Source organism: Eupeodes corollae, chromosome 3 (genome assembly GCF_945859685.1).
Source record: "Eupeodes corollae chromosome 3, idEupCoro1.1, whole genome shotgun sequence".
NCBI lineage: Eukaryota > Metazoa > Arthropoda > Insecta > Diptera > Syrphidae > Eupeodes > Eupeodes corollae.
In genome coordinates this window covers 52,917,623-52,941,712 of record NC_079149.1, presented here as the reverse complement: position 1 = coordinate 52,941,712, position 24,090 = coordinate 52,917,623, and the positions used below count along the sequence as shown (strand labels likewise).

The window sequence follows — 24,090 nt, the reverse complement described above, 5'->3', positions numbered from 1 at the left end:
ATTTAATTAATATTTTTCAGTAAAGTGATTTTTGTTTGTATCATTACCAATATTTTTTATTTCGAAATCATTTAAATTCGACATTTGTAAAATTTTCGACCCGTTTTAAGTTAAAATTCTTATGGAGTGTTCCATGAGTAAAATAAATCAATTAATTATTGCTCTAGATCTGTCAAAAACTGATTTTTTTTTTCGGCAGATTTAAACCTCTTTGCACAAATACTAATATAATTTCAAAAATGTTTAGGTGGCACTTTTTAATACGTCAACGAAGCAATGACAAAAAAAAAAATTATGACGAAAATCTGAGTTTTTGCATGGAAAATTACGATTAACATTTTTATGTGAAAGCTCTTCTAAAGATAAGAATGATCTAGACTTATTAACTAATTCACTTAAAACTATTTCCATATTTGAGGAAATATTGTTTTTGAAATATTTTTCTTTTATTTTCTAAGGATACAAAATAAATAAATTTACATTGTCCGGGATATAACGCCGGGGTTCATAAACCCCTTATTTTCGAACTTTAGATTTATTGAAAACCAATTTCCGAAATGCTATCGGAAATATTCGAAAAAGTGATAAGAAAAGATTTCAAAAGAAAAACATGGTTCAAATTTTCCCATGTCGGCATTTAAATTATATGTTTTTCAACACATAAAGTCCAAATCTTACAGGAAAATAAAATATTCATAATATTCATAAAATGTACAGCTTTTCGTTTTATTAAGCTTAAATTTTAAAATCAAGAAATGAATTGCCCTATACAAAAATGACATAAGAAACACATTCACAATCAATTTACATTTCCGCCGAACTCGAAAAGTCGATAAATATAATTCAAAACTAAAAAAGAAATGGAAACAAAATTGTTTACATCAAAAATAAATAACTACCAACAAACTTCTCTCTTTTAATAATAATTCTTCAAAGCAATAAAAAATAAAAAACAAAAACAGAAAGAAAAACAGAAATAAAAATCCGCCGCATTGACCTGAAATTATAATGTTGAACTGGATTTCAACACTTTCTTCTTGAGGTCTTATTTCACCATTGCGATGTTTTCCGTTTTCCCATCTTCATTTTATACATAAGTTGTTTTATTTTCCTGTTTCACAGTTTTGATTCGGTTTTTCTTTGAGGTGCATATTTTTGTTACTTTGGTTGCGCAATTGCATGTAAGTTGATTCACTGCACTGCCCGATTGTCTACGTGATTTTCGCGAGCCGTGTATTACTCACCACCATCAACGCTGCCGGTCTTTTGTCAAATCAGTTTAAAGTTTTGTCTATGCGATGAGCTAAGCAAAACAAGAAAATAAAACTTGAACCACATTCGAGCGTTAATGTTAATTATTATAAACTCGTAGTTAAATTCGAATGAATAAAGTTACAATATTTCCGTATAATATTCACATTTATTTGATTGTCAAATTGGAAAATGGTAAATAAAAAAAACAGGAATTTTTGAGGTGAATTCCAAAGCTTGACAGATACAGTGGAGATTGATTTTGATTGGTCAATGAAATATGGTATATACATACATAGGTAGAGCGAGTAATACAGACATACTTAATGAATCGGTGGGAAAGTTGAGTCAGCAGTACAAATTTTCTTTCAAATTAACAGTTAGAATTATCAATTTGATTGTCATTTTATCGAGCAATCGGTTTATTGGACACGACCTGTTTCTTAAATGGGTTTTCTAATGGTAAAATGAATACATTTGAATCAAATTTGTTTGCCAAAATGCAATCAGAGAAACCGCCTCTGACGTTCTGTGTTTCAAACAGCTGGTTGGGTGAGGATTTCGGCAGGCAAAGCAGCCAAACAACAGGTACGCAAAGCGGCACTGCATAAAAGGACGAGAGCTGCTCACAAGCTCTAAACACTGACAGAAACAGTGACTTCCCAGAAGGAAAGAGATAGAGCATGAAGAGAGTGCGGTCGAAGATGTTGAGACTAAAGGCCCAACTATAATAGGCATAAGCAAACATAAGCTTATGTCAAAAACCCAACGATAATTCACTTATGTTTGCGAAATTACTGCATAGCCATAATGCAATTTTGCTCACGTATCTACATGTCAGATTTTACTTATGCGGCGAGCGACTGGGATCGCTCTTGCTTAAGTGTGCTTAAGTTAACGAAATTGAGAAAAATTGAACGAAACGGAGCTAGACTCCATTATGTTCACTCGTATTGAGATTCTTTGTATTCGCACGTTTACTTATGCGCGCATATGCTAGCTTATGCCTATTATAGTTGGGCCTTAAGAGGTTCAAAAGCAGAAATGAAGTTGGAAAGTTTTATGAGCAAGTGAAGAGAAATTCACAAGTATATAAACCTCGAACCGAAGGCTGCAAAGACGAAAGTGGAAACATCATAGGAACGACCACTCCTGGAGATTGTATAACAGCGACGACGAACCGAATTCCGCTGTCAGGCAGGTTGATCCATTTAATAAATACGACGAAAGCCAACAATCCGTCTTCCCGACCTAGACCAAATAAAGATTACCATATTTAAAGTCAAATCCAACAAAGCCGCTGAAGCAGATGACTTGAATGCCGAGCTCTTCAAAGCAGCTGTAAGATAATGGTTGGAAGAAAGCATGCCCGATGAATGGAACCTCAGTATTGCTTTCCCGATTCTGAAAAAAGAAAAACCTCTATAAACTGCATCAACTATAGAGACATCAGTGTACTCAACATCGCTTGCAAAATTTTCTCTGCCATAATAATTATGTGAACGTCTTAAACCCATCGGCAAAAACCTGATAGGTCCTTATCATTGTAGTTTTAGACCAGGAAAGTCTACAGTCGATCAAATATCCACATTACTACAGATCATGGAAATAGCCTAAGAACATCGAATCGACACTCACCATCTTTTCATCAATTTGCAAGGCCGCATATGACATCGCCTACTGGGACGAGCTGTAAAGAGCCATATCTAGTTTCGGAATCCCTGCCAAACTCGTCCGCTCCTGAAGGATGAAGATGGAGAATTCGCGCTGCTCCATAAAGGTTGGAAACAACTTAACAGTACTATTCAATGTCAAAAAAGGCGTTAGACAAGGTGATGCGCTGTCATGCTATTTCTTTAACATCGTCATGGAAAGAATAGTGTAGAGCTTCCACGTAAACGTTCGAGGCAATATCTTTTAAATGGTGACATTGACATAATCGTAAGAACTCAGCGTGTTGTCAATGGAATTTTGCGACTATGAAAAAAGCAGATAAAAGCATATTGGGCCTCTTCGAGGGAAAAGTTCTTCGCGTGATCTACGGTTCTGCATGCATAGAAGGTAATTGGAGGAGAAGATGAAACGACAAGCTTTCAAAGCTGTACAGCTGACGTAGACTTAGATGGTTGAGTCACGTAGAGCGCATGGAAACTAATGCTCCGGCTCGGAAAGTTTTCGAATCCAACCCTGCAGGACAGCGCAGTAGAGAAAAACCGCGAATTAGTTGACGCCCACAATTGGAAAGTAACTTCAACTAACTTGGAGGGCGCAACTGGAGACATCTAGCAAGAGACGGAGCTAGATGGAGAAGTTTGTTGGGTGAAGCCCTAGTTCACATAGGACTGTGGCGCCACCTAAGATTAGTAAGTTAAGTACCAGAATTGATCGTGTGAACATATCCCTCTTTTGCGTAGCTTCACATCAAAAATCTAACCTTAGGGTGTCAAATCGTATGATCTTAATAGCCAATTGGTGTTGTCGCTAAAAATAAAATATACGCCACCAGGAAACTTTTCACATAATAAAGTCATAATTGGTTGTGTAGCCGTGGTCTGGTGGTAAGTTCATGAGTTTATCCTGCTTGAGTTCAATTCCTTCCTCTGTCACGTAAACTTTTTTTTTTAACGGATACTACATCTTGCGAGGTGGGAGGAATTGAAAAGTCCTCTAAGAGCAATTTTTGTCCTGAAAAGTTCTTTCTCAAATTAGCCGTTCGGATTTGACAAACAAATTGTAGGTCCCCTCCATCCCTGAATTAGCTCGTACACAGGAATGGTTCGGAGTTATATGTCCCTGGGCACCACGGAATGTTGTACTGCCTAATTTCTTTCTTTTATTGTATTGATCCTGTTGTGTGGTTTGTACCAAAGGCATGTTGGAAGCACTTATAGTTTAAGTCATGGCTGGCCAAAAAGGTGGTGAACGAAACGTTACATTGCTGCAAACGTCAGGAATTTATAAATTCGTATCATAATCAACACTTGCAGTTTTTGAAGCAATATTTTCGACTGAGCGCTTGATGCAAAGACCTTACGACATCAGTTTATGTCAAATTTTGTACAACTTTATCGATTAATTGCGTAGTCATTCCCAATAGTGAAAAGTGGCTTTGTTTTAATCGCCGCTTCTGCAATGAGTTTAAATAAACTTGTGGGCTATTTTCAGTTTGTTCTTTTGTAAACATCGTAAATGGAAATTTCTGAACTAATATTATAGCAATCCAAATGACAGATCAGTTTGACAGGTGTCAATTTCTTGCAAGAAGTAGGAATTTAAAATGGCACATAGAGGGATTGAACCCAGTCCTTTTGCATTGTCTAACTTTACTACTACTTTCAACTACATACAACCTCTGAGAGATGCAAATTATAATTTTTCTTAAAAGTGACTATTGTTTTCAAGGTCTTAAACTTGAGTGATGATAAAAATGATGCCTTACATCGTGTTCTAATGTTAGAATTAAATTATAATAACTACACCTTCTCATCAACAGTTTAAATAGTTTTTCAAATTCACCAAGGTAGGTAGAAACATCTCCAAACGTGACTCCTTCACATCGATTGCTTAACTCTTTATAACCTTCAAATCGATAAGTTTATTTTTGTGGTATCCATCATGATAAATAATGACAAAACACATTCCACAAGATCAAACAAAAAATTAAAAAAACAGAAAAAAATTGATGTAGGTAAATTACATCCTCAACACGACAATTACTCAACCACCAACATCACCACCACCATCTGGCTAAGTCTTAATGATAATTATATTGTTTTTTTCTTTAAAGATGAACAATAATCACAATAATCACTCTGTGAACCAAACACAATACAAAAACCGTACACAACAAAAATTGTCGGTACCTACTTATGGTTTTGAAATATGTATTTCTTTTAAAAACACACCCACGCAACTTGTTGCCACAACAAACTAAAACTCCCAATATAAAAATTCATGAAACAACAACCAACAAAAATATTGGAGATAGCGACAAATATCTAAAGACTCCAGTCAGTCAGTCAGCCAGGCAGCCAAAAGCCAACCCAGAGTCAGGCCATTTGAGCCTAATTCATCAAGAGTCAGAGTGGGCAATTTAAAAAAAAAAAAAAACGAAGAAGACCGCACCTCTTTATGCAAATTGCTTTCGATGACGATAAATGCAATCTATCTCTTCCCAAACCACACACCACCAATTTAATTCGTTCTGTGGCCTTAACGCTGATGATGCCTTATTTGAAGATATTAAGTAGCATCCACACGTGAGGATGAATCAGAGGATGAAAATAAATTAGTTTTTAAGAAAAAACTTATAGTAAAACATAAAAATAACAATGACGTTTGCCTGTCAAATTTCATTTTTTTTTTTTTGACAGTTTGTCTATTAAATGGCACCATAAAAACAATTAATTGTGAGTGCAAGGCTTAAAGCCGTTTATCAAAATATCTCCTCCACAATTTTGTTTTGCAGTAATACTTCCGAAATCTGTGAGATAATTTTGAAGTTGAAGAATTCAAAGAAAATATAATTCTTTGATTAATTCTCGAAAATGAATAACACTTCATAGTGAATATTATGCAACCTGTCAAACTTTTTTCCATAAAATAATACAAAATTTGTCCCGAGAAAAGTGTTGTATGACAGAAAGAAAAATGTCTTAAGGTGGGAGGTGTACAAAATCTCCCAAAAAACTATTCAGCTTGCCATTATCTCCAAATTGAATATCTACATGAAATAAATCTCCAAGGAATCAATTTTCATTTCCAAAATTTCCAAACAAAAATCTTCACATCCCCTATTTCCAGGTACGTACTCGTACATATATACCCATACGTCATTTTCATGACGTTCTTCAACCGAATGAAAATGAATGACAACAAACATACTTGTGATTCACTACTTGAACATATTTATTTATTTTTGACATTGGGTTTTCCTTTTGGAGATTTCGGCGATATGGGGAATTATGGGGAATATAACTTGGAAAAAACGTCACTAATACAGAAGGGTCTTGTGTAGTTTTGATGATTTCGAGTGCATTTTGACATAAAGCTATAGAACAGATTAGATCTGTTTGTATAGTGTTCTATTGGTAGACTTTCCTTCTTTCGATAGACAGATTTCCAGATAAAAATTGACATTAGTCAGATATCTCTTTGGAATCTTTTTCTTGATTTACACAGGGACATTTTTGATTTTAATTTTGCTCAATTCATCAGATAAATCTTAAATTACATCTGTCACTTGATAGCTGCCAAACTGATATGGCAAGTTTTCAAAGCGATAGGACAGTCTGTTTCTTTACCCTGAATTTCAGAGAATCCTCCAAATTACTGTTTAGTTCACAATATAGAAGAATCAAATTGAAAATATTTATATGTAAATAAAAATCACACAAATTCAGAGTAGAGGAATAGAACGGGAGATTCGGAAACAAAATACAACACAAACAAAACTATTAACGACTGAAATTGACATTTGATAAAATACTTGACACTTGTAATTATGTGTTTCATGAAAATTGACGTGAACCTTTCAGATTTTATTCACTGGTTGCGATTTGTGTTTTTAAGATCCTAGAAATATTGAAAAAAAAACATAAGAGCATTATGGGTGACTTATGCATCTGTTTTTTTTTTTTAAAGCTACTTTTTGTCGTATTACGATACAAAGTTAGGCAAACTATTGTTATAGCTTTAATCTAGGCCTCTTACTTTTTGTGAACTCTTATGTGATTAAAAATAACTTTCCTTCATAAACAAAAACATTTTCTATGTTTCTTAAGCTCATAAAATTATATTTTGTGATAAAACTGACATTTGAACAATCTGTCAAAACTAATGAACTCTATTTGATCTTTAATGACCGTACATTAACATACTATGTTTACATTATTCAAGGTCGTTTGCAATAGAAGTTCTCTGATCCTATATATACGAATAAAACATAGTTTTTGACCTCGAGATTGTTGTAATTATACTTGCCTATCACGTTTTCCAACTAAAAACAAAAACAGAGACATCTTCTAAAGACTTTTTCCACAAGGTTATGTGACTTCATCAAAACAAGTGAACAAAAACAAAACACCAGCTCACGATTATTGGATTAAAAAGTGAGAATCTGCTTGTTGTTGTAAAAGTGACAGTTACCGAGGGTGATGGTGCATCTCAGAATGATATGATGTATTATGATGATACCTTACTTGGTAATTGAACGAGAGGAACGTGTTAATACCGAAAGTGAAAATGACACTTCTTTAGGTCTTAAGTTTTATGGACCTCGCGCATAACCTGACGACGACTACGAAACCCGACGCGACGCGACAATGTGCTGGCTTTCTTTTCTTGTTTCTTGCATCAGTTTTTATTTTGTCAGTTTCTCTGTATGATGGTCTTCCACAAATATATGTACATCTATCCGAGGACAGGTTAAACAATTATTTATTATATTTTATTATAGCTGCCCTGTCTTTATCTGTACGTAAGTCAGATAATTTCTATTGACAGTTGACACATAACAACATGAACATGGACCATAATGGCCGATGATTGTCGTCATTATGATATGATGCCATTATAAGTACCCATGCTCATCTCATCATAAATGTGTCGATGAAAGTGTTGATTTAATAAGTCTACAAGTCTATGTGCATTACATATTTATGTTTGTAGGTAAAGTTTGTAGAGTTAAACAAAAAACACTTAAAACAAATATGTTGCAATATTTAATAGTGGCTAAATCATATGGCGACATGGTATGTGGTGATGGCGGTTGTGCACACGGCAACACGAGAAGGTAAACACGCACATAATCGAATTGATATTGACAGCTGGGTGGAAAATGGTTTCACAAGATGTGGTCAATAGGCCAGAGGCGTTGTGGTATGTTTGGCAGGTTTCATACCATATAGCTTGGATATCTGCTATATTCATTTATCATTTAATTCAAGGTACCTCTGTGGTGTGGTGCAGCTTTTTTGTTAGCTATTGTTGGGAAAGTCTTATTAAAGCAGCAGGGTAGGTGGAAATGGAAATGAAAATATTATTGTCTGTTTAAATGTTTGTGATTGGCATCTTCAGGTGGCGTTGTGTAATGTCTAAGTTATTTGCTTCCTCATTCTTTTGAAGTGTTGTTGACATATCTATGCATGCTGTTGTTATTGGATACTGAATAAAATTACTTTATTTGCATCAATATAAAGCTTAATAGTTAATCGAGTCGGTAAACAAACATAATAATTTAAAAAAAATTGTAAATGACAGATGACACTTGCAAGTGGTGAATATAAATCAGAAGATCACACCTACACAGGATTACGAATACTAAGTGTTCCCAAATAAGAATTTTAGAAATTCTAATGAGAATTATGTTAATAGAGAAGAAAGATAACATAAATCACAAAAGGCCCACAAGAAAGCTTTTTAATTTTTTAAAAATGTTAATAGTATGCCTGAGGTAAGAAACCATGGGACATATTTTAAGAAAAAAACTGGTTAAAATCTGAGTATTAGAACTTGAAGAAGTGGTGAAAGTAAAAATATAGATGACATCTATACCTATAAATGAATTCTATGTTCATATTTGTATTTTTTCTTAAAGAAATATTTTGTTTTTTAATACGTACAAATGTGAAAACAGCATTCCGACGTCACATTTTGATTGTGTTTCAGTAGTTTTTAGTAGATGTCGATTCATTTTTATGTATTTTATTTGTAAGCATTTTCTTGAATAATTCGTTCAAGTGTCATCAATAAATTAATTAGTTTCCGAGTTACGACTAAGTTATCAAAATTTTAAGTTTATTTGAATTTTAAATTTATATGAATTTAGTTTAAAAAGCAATCGACACAGATTTCTATCGTAAAATAAAGAAATTAGAAGTTACATTTAACCCATTGTAAGTAGTTTAATTTTTAATATGCCAATATTTGGGTAGCTGTCACTTTTGAATCTGTCATCTTTTGATTGACATTTGACAATCATAAAAACAACACCATTACTAATTTTTTCACAACTCACATTTACATGACAAGATTTTTTGAGAGAGGAAGGACCGAAGAGATGCCACCTGGGTAGTCTTCAAAGAACTTATTCTAGTAAAATTAAGAATTGAGAAAAAACTACAAAAATTGGAAATTATACAGCAAATCCAACAAAATAATACCTTCATATCGTTGAAACATAATTTAGATGCTTCACTAAGTTACACATAATAGTAAATTTTCAATTTCTCCAGTGCTACATTACACATTGACAAATACTACATTCTAATTGACTTAGCTTTGGAGATAGTTGACAGATGATGCGATTTAAATCAAACGTTTTATAAATAGTGTTTTAATAAATTCCTTTAACTCTGCATTTAATCTAGTTTGCAAATTATTCCGAAATACGAAAATTTTGCTTACCCATTCATCCAAAAATGAGCTTCATCGCTGAACTAAATTGTCTTGTGAAAATCGGGCACGGTGGCCATCTTGTTTGGTGGCCATTTTTATCAAACGTCGCGCTTGAGGTTTATTCCACTTCAGTTCTAGCATGAATTGGATTTTCTGAGCCTTACGCAAACCAAGATCCTTCCGAAAAATCTTTCATAAAGTGGAGAGTCCAATTTCACAGAGCTTGGATTGCGCCGTGTAAACCGAACTATTATATTGCAAAAAAAAATTTGCAAACGTTGCTTATTTTCAAATGCAAGTGGTTTTGAAACCTTGGTTAATGTATAACCCAGGTTATTACTAAGCTCAGGTTATTTTAAAACCCAGAATATTGTGTTACACAGGTTATTTTGAACCCACTTTATTTTGAAACCCAACTTATTTTTAACTCATGTTACTTGTATTTTAAAACCCAGGATATTTTTAAACACTGAATATTTTATGACCAAGCCTTTACTGTAGCCCCGCCTTTTTTGTAATCCAGCATTTTTAAACCTTATAATTTCATAAGCCAGGTTATTTTTTAAACCAATTTTTTAACCAAGACTATTTATAACCTAAAGCATTTTATTTTATTGCCCTGGTTATTTTTAACCCATGTTATACCGTACCGTGGTAATTTTTTAACCTATGTTAATTTTCATCCCGGTCAGCCCTGGGTATTGTATGACCAAGGTTATTTTGTGTCCCGAGCTATTTTTAAAGCAAGTGTATTTTGTAAACCCATAATTAATTTCTTAACTCATTTTTTATGGTAACCCAGATTATTCCTAAACTCTGTGTTGGGTGCTTTCATAATGTGGATGTCAACTCACCATTAATATAATGCCCAATTGAAAAGTCACCAAATTCTGAACCAATACTTTTGGCTGTTACACCAATTCAGGGAATGAAGGTTAGATGGAGGTTAAATATAAGAACCATTGACACTTCCGTTTCATTCTTAATTAAAAGGGTTATTTTACAAAAGTGAAGAAAAGATTATTAAAATTGCAGCTTTGAGTTTTCTTATATTTTACAGAGTACAAACTTGGTTGCGGGTTTATGAGGGGTTGGTTCAGTTCGTCCTCTAAAATGACAATGAGACATATTTAGGCACTGAATTATTATTCAAAAACATTATTTTTTTTAAATTTTTGTATTGTTTTAAACCAGGTTATTTTTAACGCCTCCGGTAATTTTTGGAAGTCCATTCATAATAAACTGAGTGACAGCTTTGAAAAGCAACAGGTCCGAAAAAAGTATTGCCAGAGTAAAAACCACACGTCTATAAAGAAAATACCCTTTACATAATGTAGGTTAGAACGTTTGATAGATTAAATTTGATTATTTGTTTGAAATGTAAGAATCTTTAATGCAAGAAAACATCGATGTATAGTTCAATATAATCGCTCTATTAAGTCCGTTATTGACGTAACTTAAAAAAAAGCTTATTGAATAATATAAGTTACTGCTTTGCAGCATCACAAAAACCACATTGGGAATACTTATTTTTTTTGTTGCTGTTGCTTCTGTTGTAATCATTGATGCGTGAATCGAAAAATACCGTCTAAAATACCTGAATTAGCAATGGCTACTGCAATATAGACTGCATCCATCGCTGCACATTTCCTGTTCGCCAACAAATGGCAATTTGCTAAGGTTAATGATATGAGACTTCACGTTTCGAAGTAGGTTTACGTATGAAACTCTAGCAAGCTAACGTGCATCACTAACGTCATAATACACTTCCTACGCATTTGCTATTGCATCCACGTCTCGTCGTCGCTTGTCTTCGCCTTCGTCGGTCGCTCGTCCAGGCCAAGCTCCATGCATAGTTGTTCCGCAACCAAAGCCCTCTATACTGCATCTTCATACTTGAAATGTTGTTGCTTAACGACGAAAGGCCGATGAATGACGGGTGGCCAGAAACTTTGTTGCACTTAAGTTGTGAGTATACGACAGCGAATAGGTACTCTTGGTTTCACTCCAAGTAGCCGGTAGTATTCCAAGTACTTGCCAAAAGTGAGGAGCACGTGCCTTTGAGGAATACGAACTTAATAGATGGACAGCCATATTGAGAAGTTCGCTTGAAACACCATCTTTTCATCGCCGCTTAACTTGTACAATGTAAATCTTTGGACATAACACTTCCGCAAACTTATTTTCGATTTCATTAGCGATTAGACGTCTCTGTCGATCGTTTGTTTCAATAGGCAGTCACAATCGTCAATAACAACTTCATGTCTTACCAACAACTTAAATTTCATTATGCTTATGCTGCCCCATCATCAAGCCAAACCTAAGCCTGATCCAAACGCCAAAGTCAGAATAAACTGATGATGAGGCTATGACTAATACCTAGGAAAGTTTAGTTTAAGCGTGCAACTAGAATTAGTCCCACCATAATGTAGCAAGTGCTACCACAAAATTTCAGCTGGAAGCTATTTTTTCGATATTCAATCGTCATGGATAAAATTAAATTTAACAGATGGCTTAATCATTTTTGATGGAGGTCAAATATTGTGGTTCTCATTATTTGTTGTTTTGTTTTTCGTCTGCTTTGTTTTCGTTTCGATTTGTTGTGGTTCTTAATTATTTTTTCATTTGCAGTTTTATTTTGTAAGCCTTCTAAATATCTAGGTACACAAGTGAATCATAAGTACATTAAATATTTTCTATTGATTCAAGTGATTTTGAAAGATATGTACTTAGATATGCGACTGACAATGAGTTAAAAATAAAATTGAAGGTGATTTAATTTAAATAAGAAAAACATTGATAGATTTAAGTTAAATTTGTATATTGAAATAATTACTTTTTCTAAAATGGTGTCAAGTTGGGTCTTGCAATACTTATGCTATAGAAAACTGAAAGATAAATTAGAAATACCCAATTTGAAGAATCTTTCGAGTTGGTTAAGCGATGCATTGAAGTTGACAGATGGGTTTAATTTTCATCGGATCTGTCATTATAGAGTCTGCAAGTTCACCTGCATTTCACCATTTTTTTTAATCTTATACGAATTAGAGCAGTTTTATCTCTAACTTAACTAAAAATGACAGGAGCTAAATTTTGTACTGACAACAATCGAATGAAGATATAAACCAAAAACACTCTAATGACGTTATATGTAAATCCTCGGTATCTATCTTGGTTTGCCTACAAGCTAAAGCGAAAAACTGATTCTTATGGCTGAATCACAATCACGCTTCAGCTTCGTCTACGTTACGGTGGGCCTGCTTCGAGGTTGGTTTGAATGACATTTCTATTACTTCATTCCTCCAAAGAGCAAATAATTTGTTTTTTGACATTTTTTTTACAGCTGTTAAGCTATCAGAGAAAGCAAATGTTTAGATAATTGAACTAGAGCTCCCGTTTACGTTACATTACGTTTTTTTCCCTACGATTGTCAAACGGAACGTGAGTTCGAAGCTCCATTGTTATAGCATGCATTGAATTCCTATGGCTGAACTCGTAAACGTCAGGTGAAGCTGAAGCTGAAGCGTGTTTGTGATTCAGCCATTAAAGTGAACAGATGCGTGGGTGACACTTGCGTGAAGAACAACATTTTGTGTTCCAATTCCAATCTTTTCGTCAACATTACGAATACAACAATGTAAACACACGAGTTTTGGAGGGTGATACGAAGGATTTATGTCTTCATAAAGAGTGTTTTTGCATTTTTGCTTTGTACCAATTTTTTAGTTTGACAGTTGTCTTCGAACGACAAATTATTGCTTAATCAGAATAATGCTTTTATTATTTACTTCGAAACTGTTTTTCTTTTTTAGCTTAGAGCTTTTATAAGCAACTTCAAAGTTGTTTTGCCTTTTTTCGTTCAAAGAACGGTTCGCGACTTATAAGTGCGATTACCAAAGGCCTGTTCTTTTTCCAACAATTTTAAAATATTATTTACAATTTTTAACTATTGTCCTTCCTTAATATCAAGATCGTTACGATTTGAAACAATCGTTCTTAGACTCATTATTAAAGTGTCAAATATTAACGATTTGTATCCAATCACCAATTAATTTATTTTTTATCCAGATCTGTCAAAACACATATTTTCCCTTTTGTATTTATTTTTGAATTAAAATAAATTGTGCGGATCTGAATTTTTAGGCAGATTTACCCTTTGCACTAATACTAATCAAATTATAAACAAATAGCTTTAAATTTGACAGATCTATCACACTCATCACAAAGTCATTCCAATGCAATAATACAAAACAAATTATTTCTTTCCTTTTCATCCTTTTTTTAAGTTTAACTAAACGTTTAATTTAAGAAACAATTTTTAATAAGAATTTTCATGGGTAAAATAAATCAATATATTCTTGATCTAGATCTGCCAAAAAAAATTGATTTATCTTTGATTCAATATCAGATCTGCAGATCTGGAATTTTTTTAAAAACTTTTAAAATTTGTATGCTTAACAAACGATTCCATTCGTGTTCCATGCGTCACGGAAAATAATCAATTTTTGAAGGAAATCTAAATTTACCACGAATTTCAGCAATTCTTCGTAACAATGTCACTTTAACAGCAACATTTTGACATTACAACATTAGTTAACAATTGTTCAAAAAAGAACAGACCATGAACCTTTTTTTTTTATTTTTTCTTGTCAGAATTCTATAAAAAATGCAATATCTCTCACCTTTTCTAAAAACAGGTGTTCTCCAATTATAAAAGGTGACGCTTCTTGTAGCAGTAGACATTCGGAGTCAGTATTTGGCATAACATTGCTCCGTAACCTAAATTATTCAAATTTGACCATTCCCAAAAGAAAAAAAGTTTTAGGAGATATTTTGACTCAATATAATTGAGGTGAATTGAATTGGATCCTCAATAAAAAAAGGAAAATCTTGAAATCGAAACCTTATTTAGATCCGCCGCCCGCCGAAGCACTTGGCCACTTGGGTCGTTAATCAGCATTTCCAATCAATTGGTTGAAGTTGATGCTGATGATGGGCTCTGAATTGGTTGCGAAAGCTAAAGGTGACCGAAACTAAGGCCGAGTTTCTTCTTCCACGTCCACACGTCTATTCTCAACGCAACAACCAATCGATCGATGGTTGAAAGTTAAGCCAACCGAAGAGCGGGCATATAGCATGTAACAACACAACAGAGCCACCATCAGCCACAGCATTCTTCTTTTACAGTTGATGATGGTGTATAGCGTACATAGCGCTCCACTCCAATGGGCACACATACTTGGCCTACTTATGGAGCTATAAGTTCCTTCCTCATCACAGTGCAATGGGTTCGGTTCAAAAGGTTTTATTTTTCTATAGATTGATTGGATTTTTGTGTTTATTGCTATTATTTGACGTTTGATTGCTCGCGCTTTTCAATAGAAACAAAAAACCATACAGAAAATAACCAAAGCTACATTATGAAGTTTTGACCGAAAGTATAATTATTGGGAAACGTCATGCAAGTCAAAATGGCAGAGTACAGTGCGGAAATAAATTATTACGAAGAGTAATTATGGCAATCAATTGTTTTGAGAAGATTTATTTGTGAGTTATGAAGATTCATTGGCTATAACGACGAATTGTGTATGATGGTAACAATATATCTGTAAAAGGGAATTAAGTAAAATTACTTTGTTATTTATTGTTTAATTATAAGTTAAAAGAGTATTTTAATTGGTAAACATGTATTTACCAATTTTTAACATATAATTTACATAAACGCTGATGTGGTAATTAAGATGGGTGCAAAGTTCGAAGATTTAGCTAACAAAAACGAAATTGACGTTTTGTGAATGAATAGAAATCATATACGAGTAAATGATGATTGTGGCATTGCCCTTTCGAACAAAAATTTAATCTGCACTAAAAATTTATAACCATACAAACATTTCAATAAATGTTGACATTTGTGTTAAAAATTCTTGTATGCAGTTTACGAACTCTTAAGAAATTAAATTATATATCAATATTTGTCTACATCCACTGTGACAGAACTTTGGGACTTTAACAAAGTAAACGAACAGACCTATTATTTGTCGCGCTTTAACCTGTCAGTGTACGACCTCTGAAAATTATTAACAAGTTTACGTGGCAAATAATTTTAAATGACCATGATTCCACCTACACTTACTTTAAATTACTATAAAACATAAATGGCAACTTCCGCCTTATTACTTCAAAAGCACAAATTTCTTTAAAAGTTGGTCCGTTCCGTTTACATGTAGCAATTTTTCATGCGGTAATCTTGCTATCGCCGATGGATAGGTGAGTTGCTTATATAGCATAGCTTTACATCTACATATTAAAAAAAAACTCACAAGCATGCAAGTAGTTCTCAACTCTAACGACTTCATCTTCTAGCTTGAGGTAAAATTATAAGGTCAGTCTTCCGTGAAGTTATATAATAATCCATCATTAAATTTGAAATGTTGTCTTGTAATGTGAAGTTGATTTAGATGATCGAATTAGCGTTGTTTCTTAGGGCCTTCCAATAATAAGGTTAATTTTGAAGAATCCACTATTTGGGTAGCTGTCACTTTTGAAGCTATTATCTTTTAAAATTTGACAAACTTATTTAAATTCACTACAAGAATGACAAATCACAATTTTGTAGAACAAAAATCTTGACCGGGTTATTTCTCGGAATGCAGATCGATTGTGTACCGATACCGAGATGTTTTGGATTTAAGACTTTTCTTTGAGGCCACGTGAAAGATATGGTCTATGCCAAAAAGTACAATAGAAATGGTAATCATTTGGCAGATATAGTTTTTAGTTATTAATGAAAAACTTTTCTCTTTAGAATCATAGAAACATTCTTTATTTCTCTCAAAACTCTTTGTATTAAAATAAAATAACCTTTTATTGGAAAACCCTTTATTGTTGTAAGAACTTAACCCATGAGGATTCAGATATAGAAATAATATTTTGTCTATTCAATTGTTCTTAATGAATGTGATGGGCAGGTCTCAAAAACTAAGAAGGGTTTTAAAAGTTTGCAAGTTAACTGAAGATAAACCTTCGTTGGTGTTTATGTTACTAAGTTTAAAAAATGGTTTTTAACGATTTGTAAGTTTCTCCCTCTCGCTTGAACTTTTACTTAACTTAAATCTCATCATGCCTTTGTAACTTTTATTATTTTTCTGAATGCATATGGTATTGGTATCTGAGTCTTCCGGAAAAGACGACTAGAAGGCCCCTTAAAAATGTTGATCTTAAAAACAATTTTTTCTGTTTCCACTTAATTAGCCCCTGGTACGTAATTAGAAGCAGTTAAACACAAGTGATTGATAATATTTTAAGTCAAGTAATTTATATCACTCAAATTAAGTTAAAAGATAAGTACCTTTACGTTATCGTTATGATATCAATATGACATTTTTAACATTTTTAATTAGAAAATTTAACCTCTAATAAATTTATATGATGCCAAAACATCCAATAAAACTACTTATGTAGGTATAATCTTTGATTGTCTATCATAACCAATTTTATAAATAAGTTTATTCTTGTTTTTTTTTGCAATGAATTATCAAAATAAATTTATTTGTTTTATGATTTATATTTCAATTTAAGGTGTATACCTCGAGATACTGCTATTTGCGTGTATTGCATACACAAAAGTATCAGACCTGTTCGAGAATGCAATCATTTTAAATCGTTTATTGAATTAAATTTAAAGATTGCATTCATTAAATTGCAATCACGAATCATCTGTTCATTGTTCTTAATAAGATTTGAGACTTCATACACTTATGCCCGATTTTTAAGTTTTATCAGGCATTTAAATTTTGTCAGTTTCACCAAGCTTAAAACGGGAAATTTCAGGGATATTTTTGCTAAAATAATTGCGTGAGAAAGAAGGAGAAAGCATTATTATGTTGAAATAAATGACAAGAATCGCAAAATGCAATAAAATATCAAATTGTTTGTGTTCAACATTTTACTCCTTTTACTCTGTTATTTTATTTTGAGCTCACAGAGCGCGCTCTGAACATGTTCAGAACTAAAAAGAAACACGAATTTGAAGCTCTGAATGGTCAGAGCTCAAAAAGAAGCACAATTATTTTTTTGACAGTTCGAGCTCTGCTCTGAACTAAAAAAGGAAAACGCCAAGTATAAACTTCTTCAAAATAAAAAACAACCGTTTCAATTATCATGTCGCTCAAAAATTAAATATGAAAACCAATTTTAAAAATAGAGAACGAGGAAAAAATTATACCGTGAGGCTGAAAAAATGGGCTAATAGATGTTGTTGCCCAATTTAGGAATATAATAGAAAATAAAGCCATAGATGGTGTGACTGTAGATAAAAAAAAGAAACAAAACTTGGCAGGAGATATCAAATATCTTTAACTCCACTGTAGCAACCTCGGGCGAAAGGAGTTTTGTGCAGTGATGAAGCACGTATGGGTCCTTGAAGTATAAGACCAAGAAAAAATTCACTCATAAGGTAAGAACCAAAAGAATCGCTGGAATGGGGGGATTGCACACCCGACGACAACATGTACAATTCCAATGAGGACTTTAATGGCAAAGTAGGAAGCGATCGAAAAACATAAATCCTCTGGTCCAAATGGTATCCTCCTATTGTTCTGAAGAGGTAAGCTTTTTCATCTGTCCTACTCCTCAGGTCTAGTTCCGAGAGGATGGAAAACTGCATTTGTCCAGCCCATTCCCAAAAAAGGCGAATCTTCCTCACCGTCTAATAACCAACCGATTGCAATTCGTCCCTTATTTCCAAGGTCATGGAAACGCTGATTAGCTATCAGCTCAAGAAATATCTGAAAGATCGAAAGCTTCTTAATGACCGTCAATACGGCTTTCGTAGCAATAGGTCCACTGGTGATCTCATGGTTCTTCTCACCGAACAGTGGAGCAAATCTTAACAACGTTATGGAGAAAGTAAGATTATTGCACTTGATATTTCAAAAGAATTTGATAGGGTTTGGCATCAGGCTCTCTTATCGAAAATGCGTGCTTTAGGTTTTCATGAATCGTTCCTTCATTGGATTAGTAATTACCTTTCGGATCGTGCAATACAAGTAGTAGTGGATGGAGTCTGAAGTCCATAAAATAAATACTGGTGTGCCCCAGGGCTCTGTTTTATCTCCAATACTCTTTTTCATTTTTATTAATGATCTCCTCTCTGCAACTTCTAATCCAATATATTGTTTCGCTGACGATAGTACTCTTAGATTTTCATATTCATTTCCAGATTTACATCCCTCTTCTTTGGATGTGGAACTGCAACGACAAAATATTAGAAGCTCTTTAAATTCCGACTTAAACAGCATTGTGTAATGGGGATTGAAAAACCGCGTGGAATATAATGCTTCGTAAACCCAAGAATGGCACTTGCATCAATCAGACTGAACATCTCGATATTCTCGTTATGTGTGTCATCAACCACCTCTTGTGGAACGATCACATATGCGATGTTGCTAAAAATGCCGCAAGGTGTTTGGGTTTCCTTAGGAGATGCAAGTAATGTTTCACATTTTCTGAACTGGCCATTATCTTCAAGACTTATATACGTCCAAAGACTGAGTGTAACATCCATATCTGGGCTGGTGCTCCTGCAACTTACTTAAGCCTCTTGGATAGTATTGAACGCAGAGCATTTAAATTGATAAGTGATAATATCATCATAAGTTCATTTACTTCGCTTGAGCATCGTCGTAAGGTCTCTTGTCTGACCCTCTTTTACCGTTATTTTAACGGCTTATGCTCTAGTGAAATAGCCAGCTGCATTCCTCCCCTTAGATAGTTCAACCGTAATACTCGCGCTTCTAGGAATGCTCATCAGTATACCTTCCAGTCCAACTTCGGCCGTACTGTCAAATACAGAGATTCGTTCTTTAGCCGTACTACGCGAATGTGGAACACCTTGCCACACCCTGTCTATCCCAGCTATTTCAATATTCAGGAATTCAAAACCAATGTGCACCGACACCTCCTTTCAACCCCTCTCTACCTTTCCTAGTGCTCAAAATGTGTCTACATAATAAGGGTAGTATTATGTCCTTGAGTGTTTTTTGGAGAAATGCGCAAAGAAAGCCAATTCTTACCAATTTACGTCAATAATGAAAAAATACAATATTGTAAATACCTTTAACCTTATTTAGGTCGAAAAATTAGAATCACTGTCAAATATCAATTTGCAAAGGAGTTGGTGTGACAGCCGGGATAGCTGTCAAAATATGCAATACACAAATATTAAATGGATGCGTTCAATGTCAGACTGAAAGGGTATCCGGAGACATTTTTTATAAGGTGCAGACCCATAGAGTCCGTTGCATGCTCTGCGGCACAGTGTACAACTGACAGCTGGATTAATTACATAGTTCGGTATATGTGCCCTATAAGTAATGTTTTTACCGGCAACGCAAAAAGTAGCTGAGCTTTCAACTTTTTTCTCCGGCAGGTAACTTGACATTAGTAGTCTATAACAGGCACGTGAGCTCCAAACTAATTCTGACTACTATCATTTTCTTGTGTTATTTTATTTCAACGTCGAATTAAAATCAAGCTAAGTTAAACAAAAAGTAAAAAAATAAAAATACAAATATGAGTTAATCATTATTTTCTTTATTTTGTAAATTATTTTGAAAGTCCTGAGGCCCAAGATTGGAAATTCCTTACTACGCATTGGGTTCAAGAATTTGAACAGACCTTCTATTGTCTTCTATTCGCATTGTCAAAACAACGCAATGTATCCAATCAATGTCAACAAATCCATTGCATATGACGGATTCTATGGATCGGCCTTTTTAGTGTATTACATGGAAAATAACAGCTGATCCAAAGTGGGTAAGTGGGTAATCGACAGAACAGCTGATTCAACATATGGTTGAATTTAAAGGAACTCGAAAATTTATTGTCAATTCGTATGATTTTTACTAAAATTTTTTAAATTATCTGAATTAATAAAATTATCTGAAAATTCAGTTTTACTTTAATTTTGGACCTCGAAATCTAAATTTTTGTCCGATTTTTGAACAACTGTAAGTTGTTTTAAAAATAAAAACATAAAACATCATAAAATCTTAAAGTAATACGCACTTGACTGAATGAATTCTAAATGATGACCAAATAAACTCAACAACTGATCCACAGATGCTTTGGAAAGTCGGAACCTCATTTTGAAGTCAATATCATTATAGTCTAAAAATGGATTCTTGTGAACGCGGAATACTCTTGAACGGCGAATAACTATACAATATATAAAAGTTGTTTATAAAATTGGGCATCAATTGCATTAACTTCAAGTGCTTTCATTCGAGTAAAGTTTTTGTAAAAGAATTCAAAGAATGGAATTGAATGCAGTCTTCAAATGAATGCAAATTAATGCGTTAATTCTTAAATGAATACAATCAATTGAATGCATTCAAACAATTGTTCCAGTCTCTTAGTTAATTCAATGAATGTAATCATTGAGTCATAAAATAGATTACGTTCTTTTAATAATCTGATATGTATCTTTACTTACACGAAATTAATTCAATCACAAATTTTCTATTTTTATCTTAACATGAATTCAAATTTTATGATGCCTTACCGTGCCACTGCATGGCGCTGTCTGCTGTTTAACAATTGAACATAAGAATAATATTAAATTATTTTGGTGTGTTTTTTGATTATTGTGAATTATTGTGTTAACTTTTATTTTGTAAATCGTATCCATTACTGAATTTCATCGATATTAACTTATGATTATATAAGACCTTTCCATTCCATTTTTGTTTCATTCAATTTTCTTATTTTTGACAAAAGCAATTACTCCAAATAAAATCATAAACTTTTATTCTTTGCTGTAATTTTACAAATAACTCTTGTCTCTTGATCTCCCTTTCCCTGTACAACAATTTTTAATAACTTTCTTTTTTCGATTCGTGCCGAAGGTATAAAGACAACATAACCTGTAACATCAACCTGCACCGACACAGTGATTACTTGAAAAATAATCGCTTTATACAAGTGGCCATAAATTTGTTCGAATCCTCCTCCCCTGCCCCTCATGATGATGTAGCCAAAGCCCGAAAAAAAGTCGCACAATATATCTTTTAACTCATCTTCCGAGGCCCATAAAGTCATACAATTTTTTGACCAAATATTATGTTTTATTTTATTTCTCTCCACATAAATTCCAATTGAATAGATGATCTTGCTGGCAATGGATCAGCCCAAGACGCGCAAGTGCAGTGACAGCGTTTCCTAAGGCTATATTCCAGTCATAAATATAAAAATCTGCTCTTGCGCGAGACCAGTTTAAGACTTACATATTCACTTCTTTGTAAAAATTGTAAAGTTATGCTAATTGCTTCGCAGTGCTCGGTGTACGGTGTACGTTTCGTAATAAAAATGCGTTCTGCCTTAACGTGCGTTTGTTGTAGTAAATTTCAGTAGTGAGTGTCTTGAAGGTGCGTAGCATACCTTTAAGAAAAATACATCATATACCCGAATGCCAGTTTTGGGAATATTTACGATATAACAACCCTAGCTTTCCGGTCCATTATGCCTCTCTTGTATATTATAGAAATGCATATACAACGCAACGTATCGAACGCGTAAACCTACTTGCTTGGTTATGGTCAAGTCAAGTGAAAGCTTTCACTTTCAGGTGATTTCTGCATTCTTTAATCAATTTTTGGAACTCGTTATTGATTTTTAGGTTTCTTTGTGTATTTGTGTAAATAAATATATCATCTAAGAATTATATCGTAAATGTCAAACGTCAAAATGACATTATACTAATGAATTCATCGCAAATGTCAAACATCAAAGTAAAATTTTACTTCTAAATCTGTCACAATATAAATGATGTCATAATTTAATTTTTTGAATCATTTAATGCTTTCAATACCACTCCTTTAAGAAATTCCTATTTGATTGATGAATTTATGATAATCAATCGTGGATAGATGAATTAGAATTCCTGATGGTCAGTCTTTGAATCCCGTGTTCCTGTCTATGTCTACTCTTTGATTACGTTGTAGATACATAACTCTCATGAGGAAATACCTTTTTATGGATGTTACCAGATCCATCATAGTTAATTTTCAAAAAAAAATTACTGCGTGCGTTTTAATTGATAAATCAAGATCAGTTTTATCATCTACATAAGCTTTGGTTCAGCCTCTATGCCGACTATTTTGGAATAGAAGTTGCATATTTTTCTTCCACCGTTAATTTCGTTTATGTAAAATATCTCTAGTTCAAATATGATTAGGAAGCCTGTTTATATGTTTCTACAGTGGGAAATGACAATTTATTTAATTTTCTCTTATGGTTAATGTTAAAATTTTATCTGGAAAAGTTTTTAAACTATTGAATTTAATTATTTTATTTTTAAATTTAATTTCAGGATCAATAAGGACTTCAATTCTTTCAGGATCGAAATTTAATGTAACATGGCATTTAGCGTACCCACACAGAGTAAGTTTACATGTTTATATTTATTAAAATTGACCCTAGCTCATGTGAAAATCTTAAAGTTTATTTAATTTAATTTTTCGAAAATTTTGACAAAATTCTAAAAACGTACACAAATGTCCACAGTTTTCTCAAAGTTCGTGTATAATATTTGCAAAATTTAATTTAAACAAATTTGGTACCAAGAAGTTTAAACTAAAACGCTGTGTTAATTTGATTTGAAATTTATTTTGGCTCTGCATATGACTGCTGACAGTTGTTGTCAGCGCTTCGTAATTAAAATTGGTCTATTGCCTTGCTGCCAAAATGTTGACATTTCATAAATGAACTTTATGGCCCAACTATAATAGACTTAACCGAAAGTAGCTTATGTCAAAACCGAACGAAAAGTTATCAGAAGTTATCGTCAAAATAAAAAGTAACCAAAATCGATTTAAGTAATTAAGTCTATTATAGTTGGGCCTTTAAACTTACTTCAGTACATGCTCGTAAGTATGACCCAAGTGAGTTAGAAGTTATCAACCTTTCGATTGCAGTCTTCTGTGATAGTTCTGTTTTATTTTTCGATTAATATTGATTTTTATAATCGATAAGAACTTAAGATATTTTACCAACATCATTTCTGATAAAATGATACATAAGACTAATCATCCTCTACTAAGGTTATTCTACCTTTTGCAAAACCCAACCAATTAAACTTAAGCTACTTTACAATAGGTCATATCTTTCTTGTTTAAAAAGATTTATCAACGAGGGAAGAAAAAAAATTGTTGTGGAGAGAATATATGAAAGAAGGATAAATAGCTTAAACCAGCTTAAGTCGAATTAAAAGCCTTTACCTTGAGAAGACTCTTATGAGTATCCGTTGCCAAATGCATGGCCATATTAAGGTCAGTTTTTATGAAATTGCAATTATAGCTCCACGTAGCGTGATAGCTTTACACTATTTGTCTCTAAAGCTGTATAGACACCAAAGAAAAACTTCAGGAGACAATGCTTACAAAT

The 24,090-nt window shown here is 33.3% G+C and overlaps 1 protein-coding gene across 6 annotated transcripts in view; it reads left to right on the top strand.

Annotated features, from left to right (window-relative positions):
* Positions 1-24,090, top strand: part of LOC129951878 (uncharacterized) — a 137,932-nt gene that overhangs the window by 51,926 nt on the left and 61,916 nt on the right. For all 6 annotated transcript variants that reach the window (XR_008782248.1, XM_056064229.1, XM_056064231.1 and 3 more), the window contains exon 3: positions 23,018-23,088. Coding sequence is in view for 5 of the 6 variants with exons in the window: in XM_056064229.1 (XP_055920204.1) it covers positions 23,018-23,088 (71 nt within the window). In the remaining variant the exon portion in view is untranslated. The remainder of the gene's footprint in view (positions 1-23,017; positions 23,089-24,090) is intronic.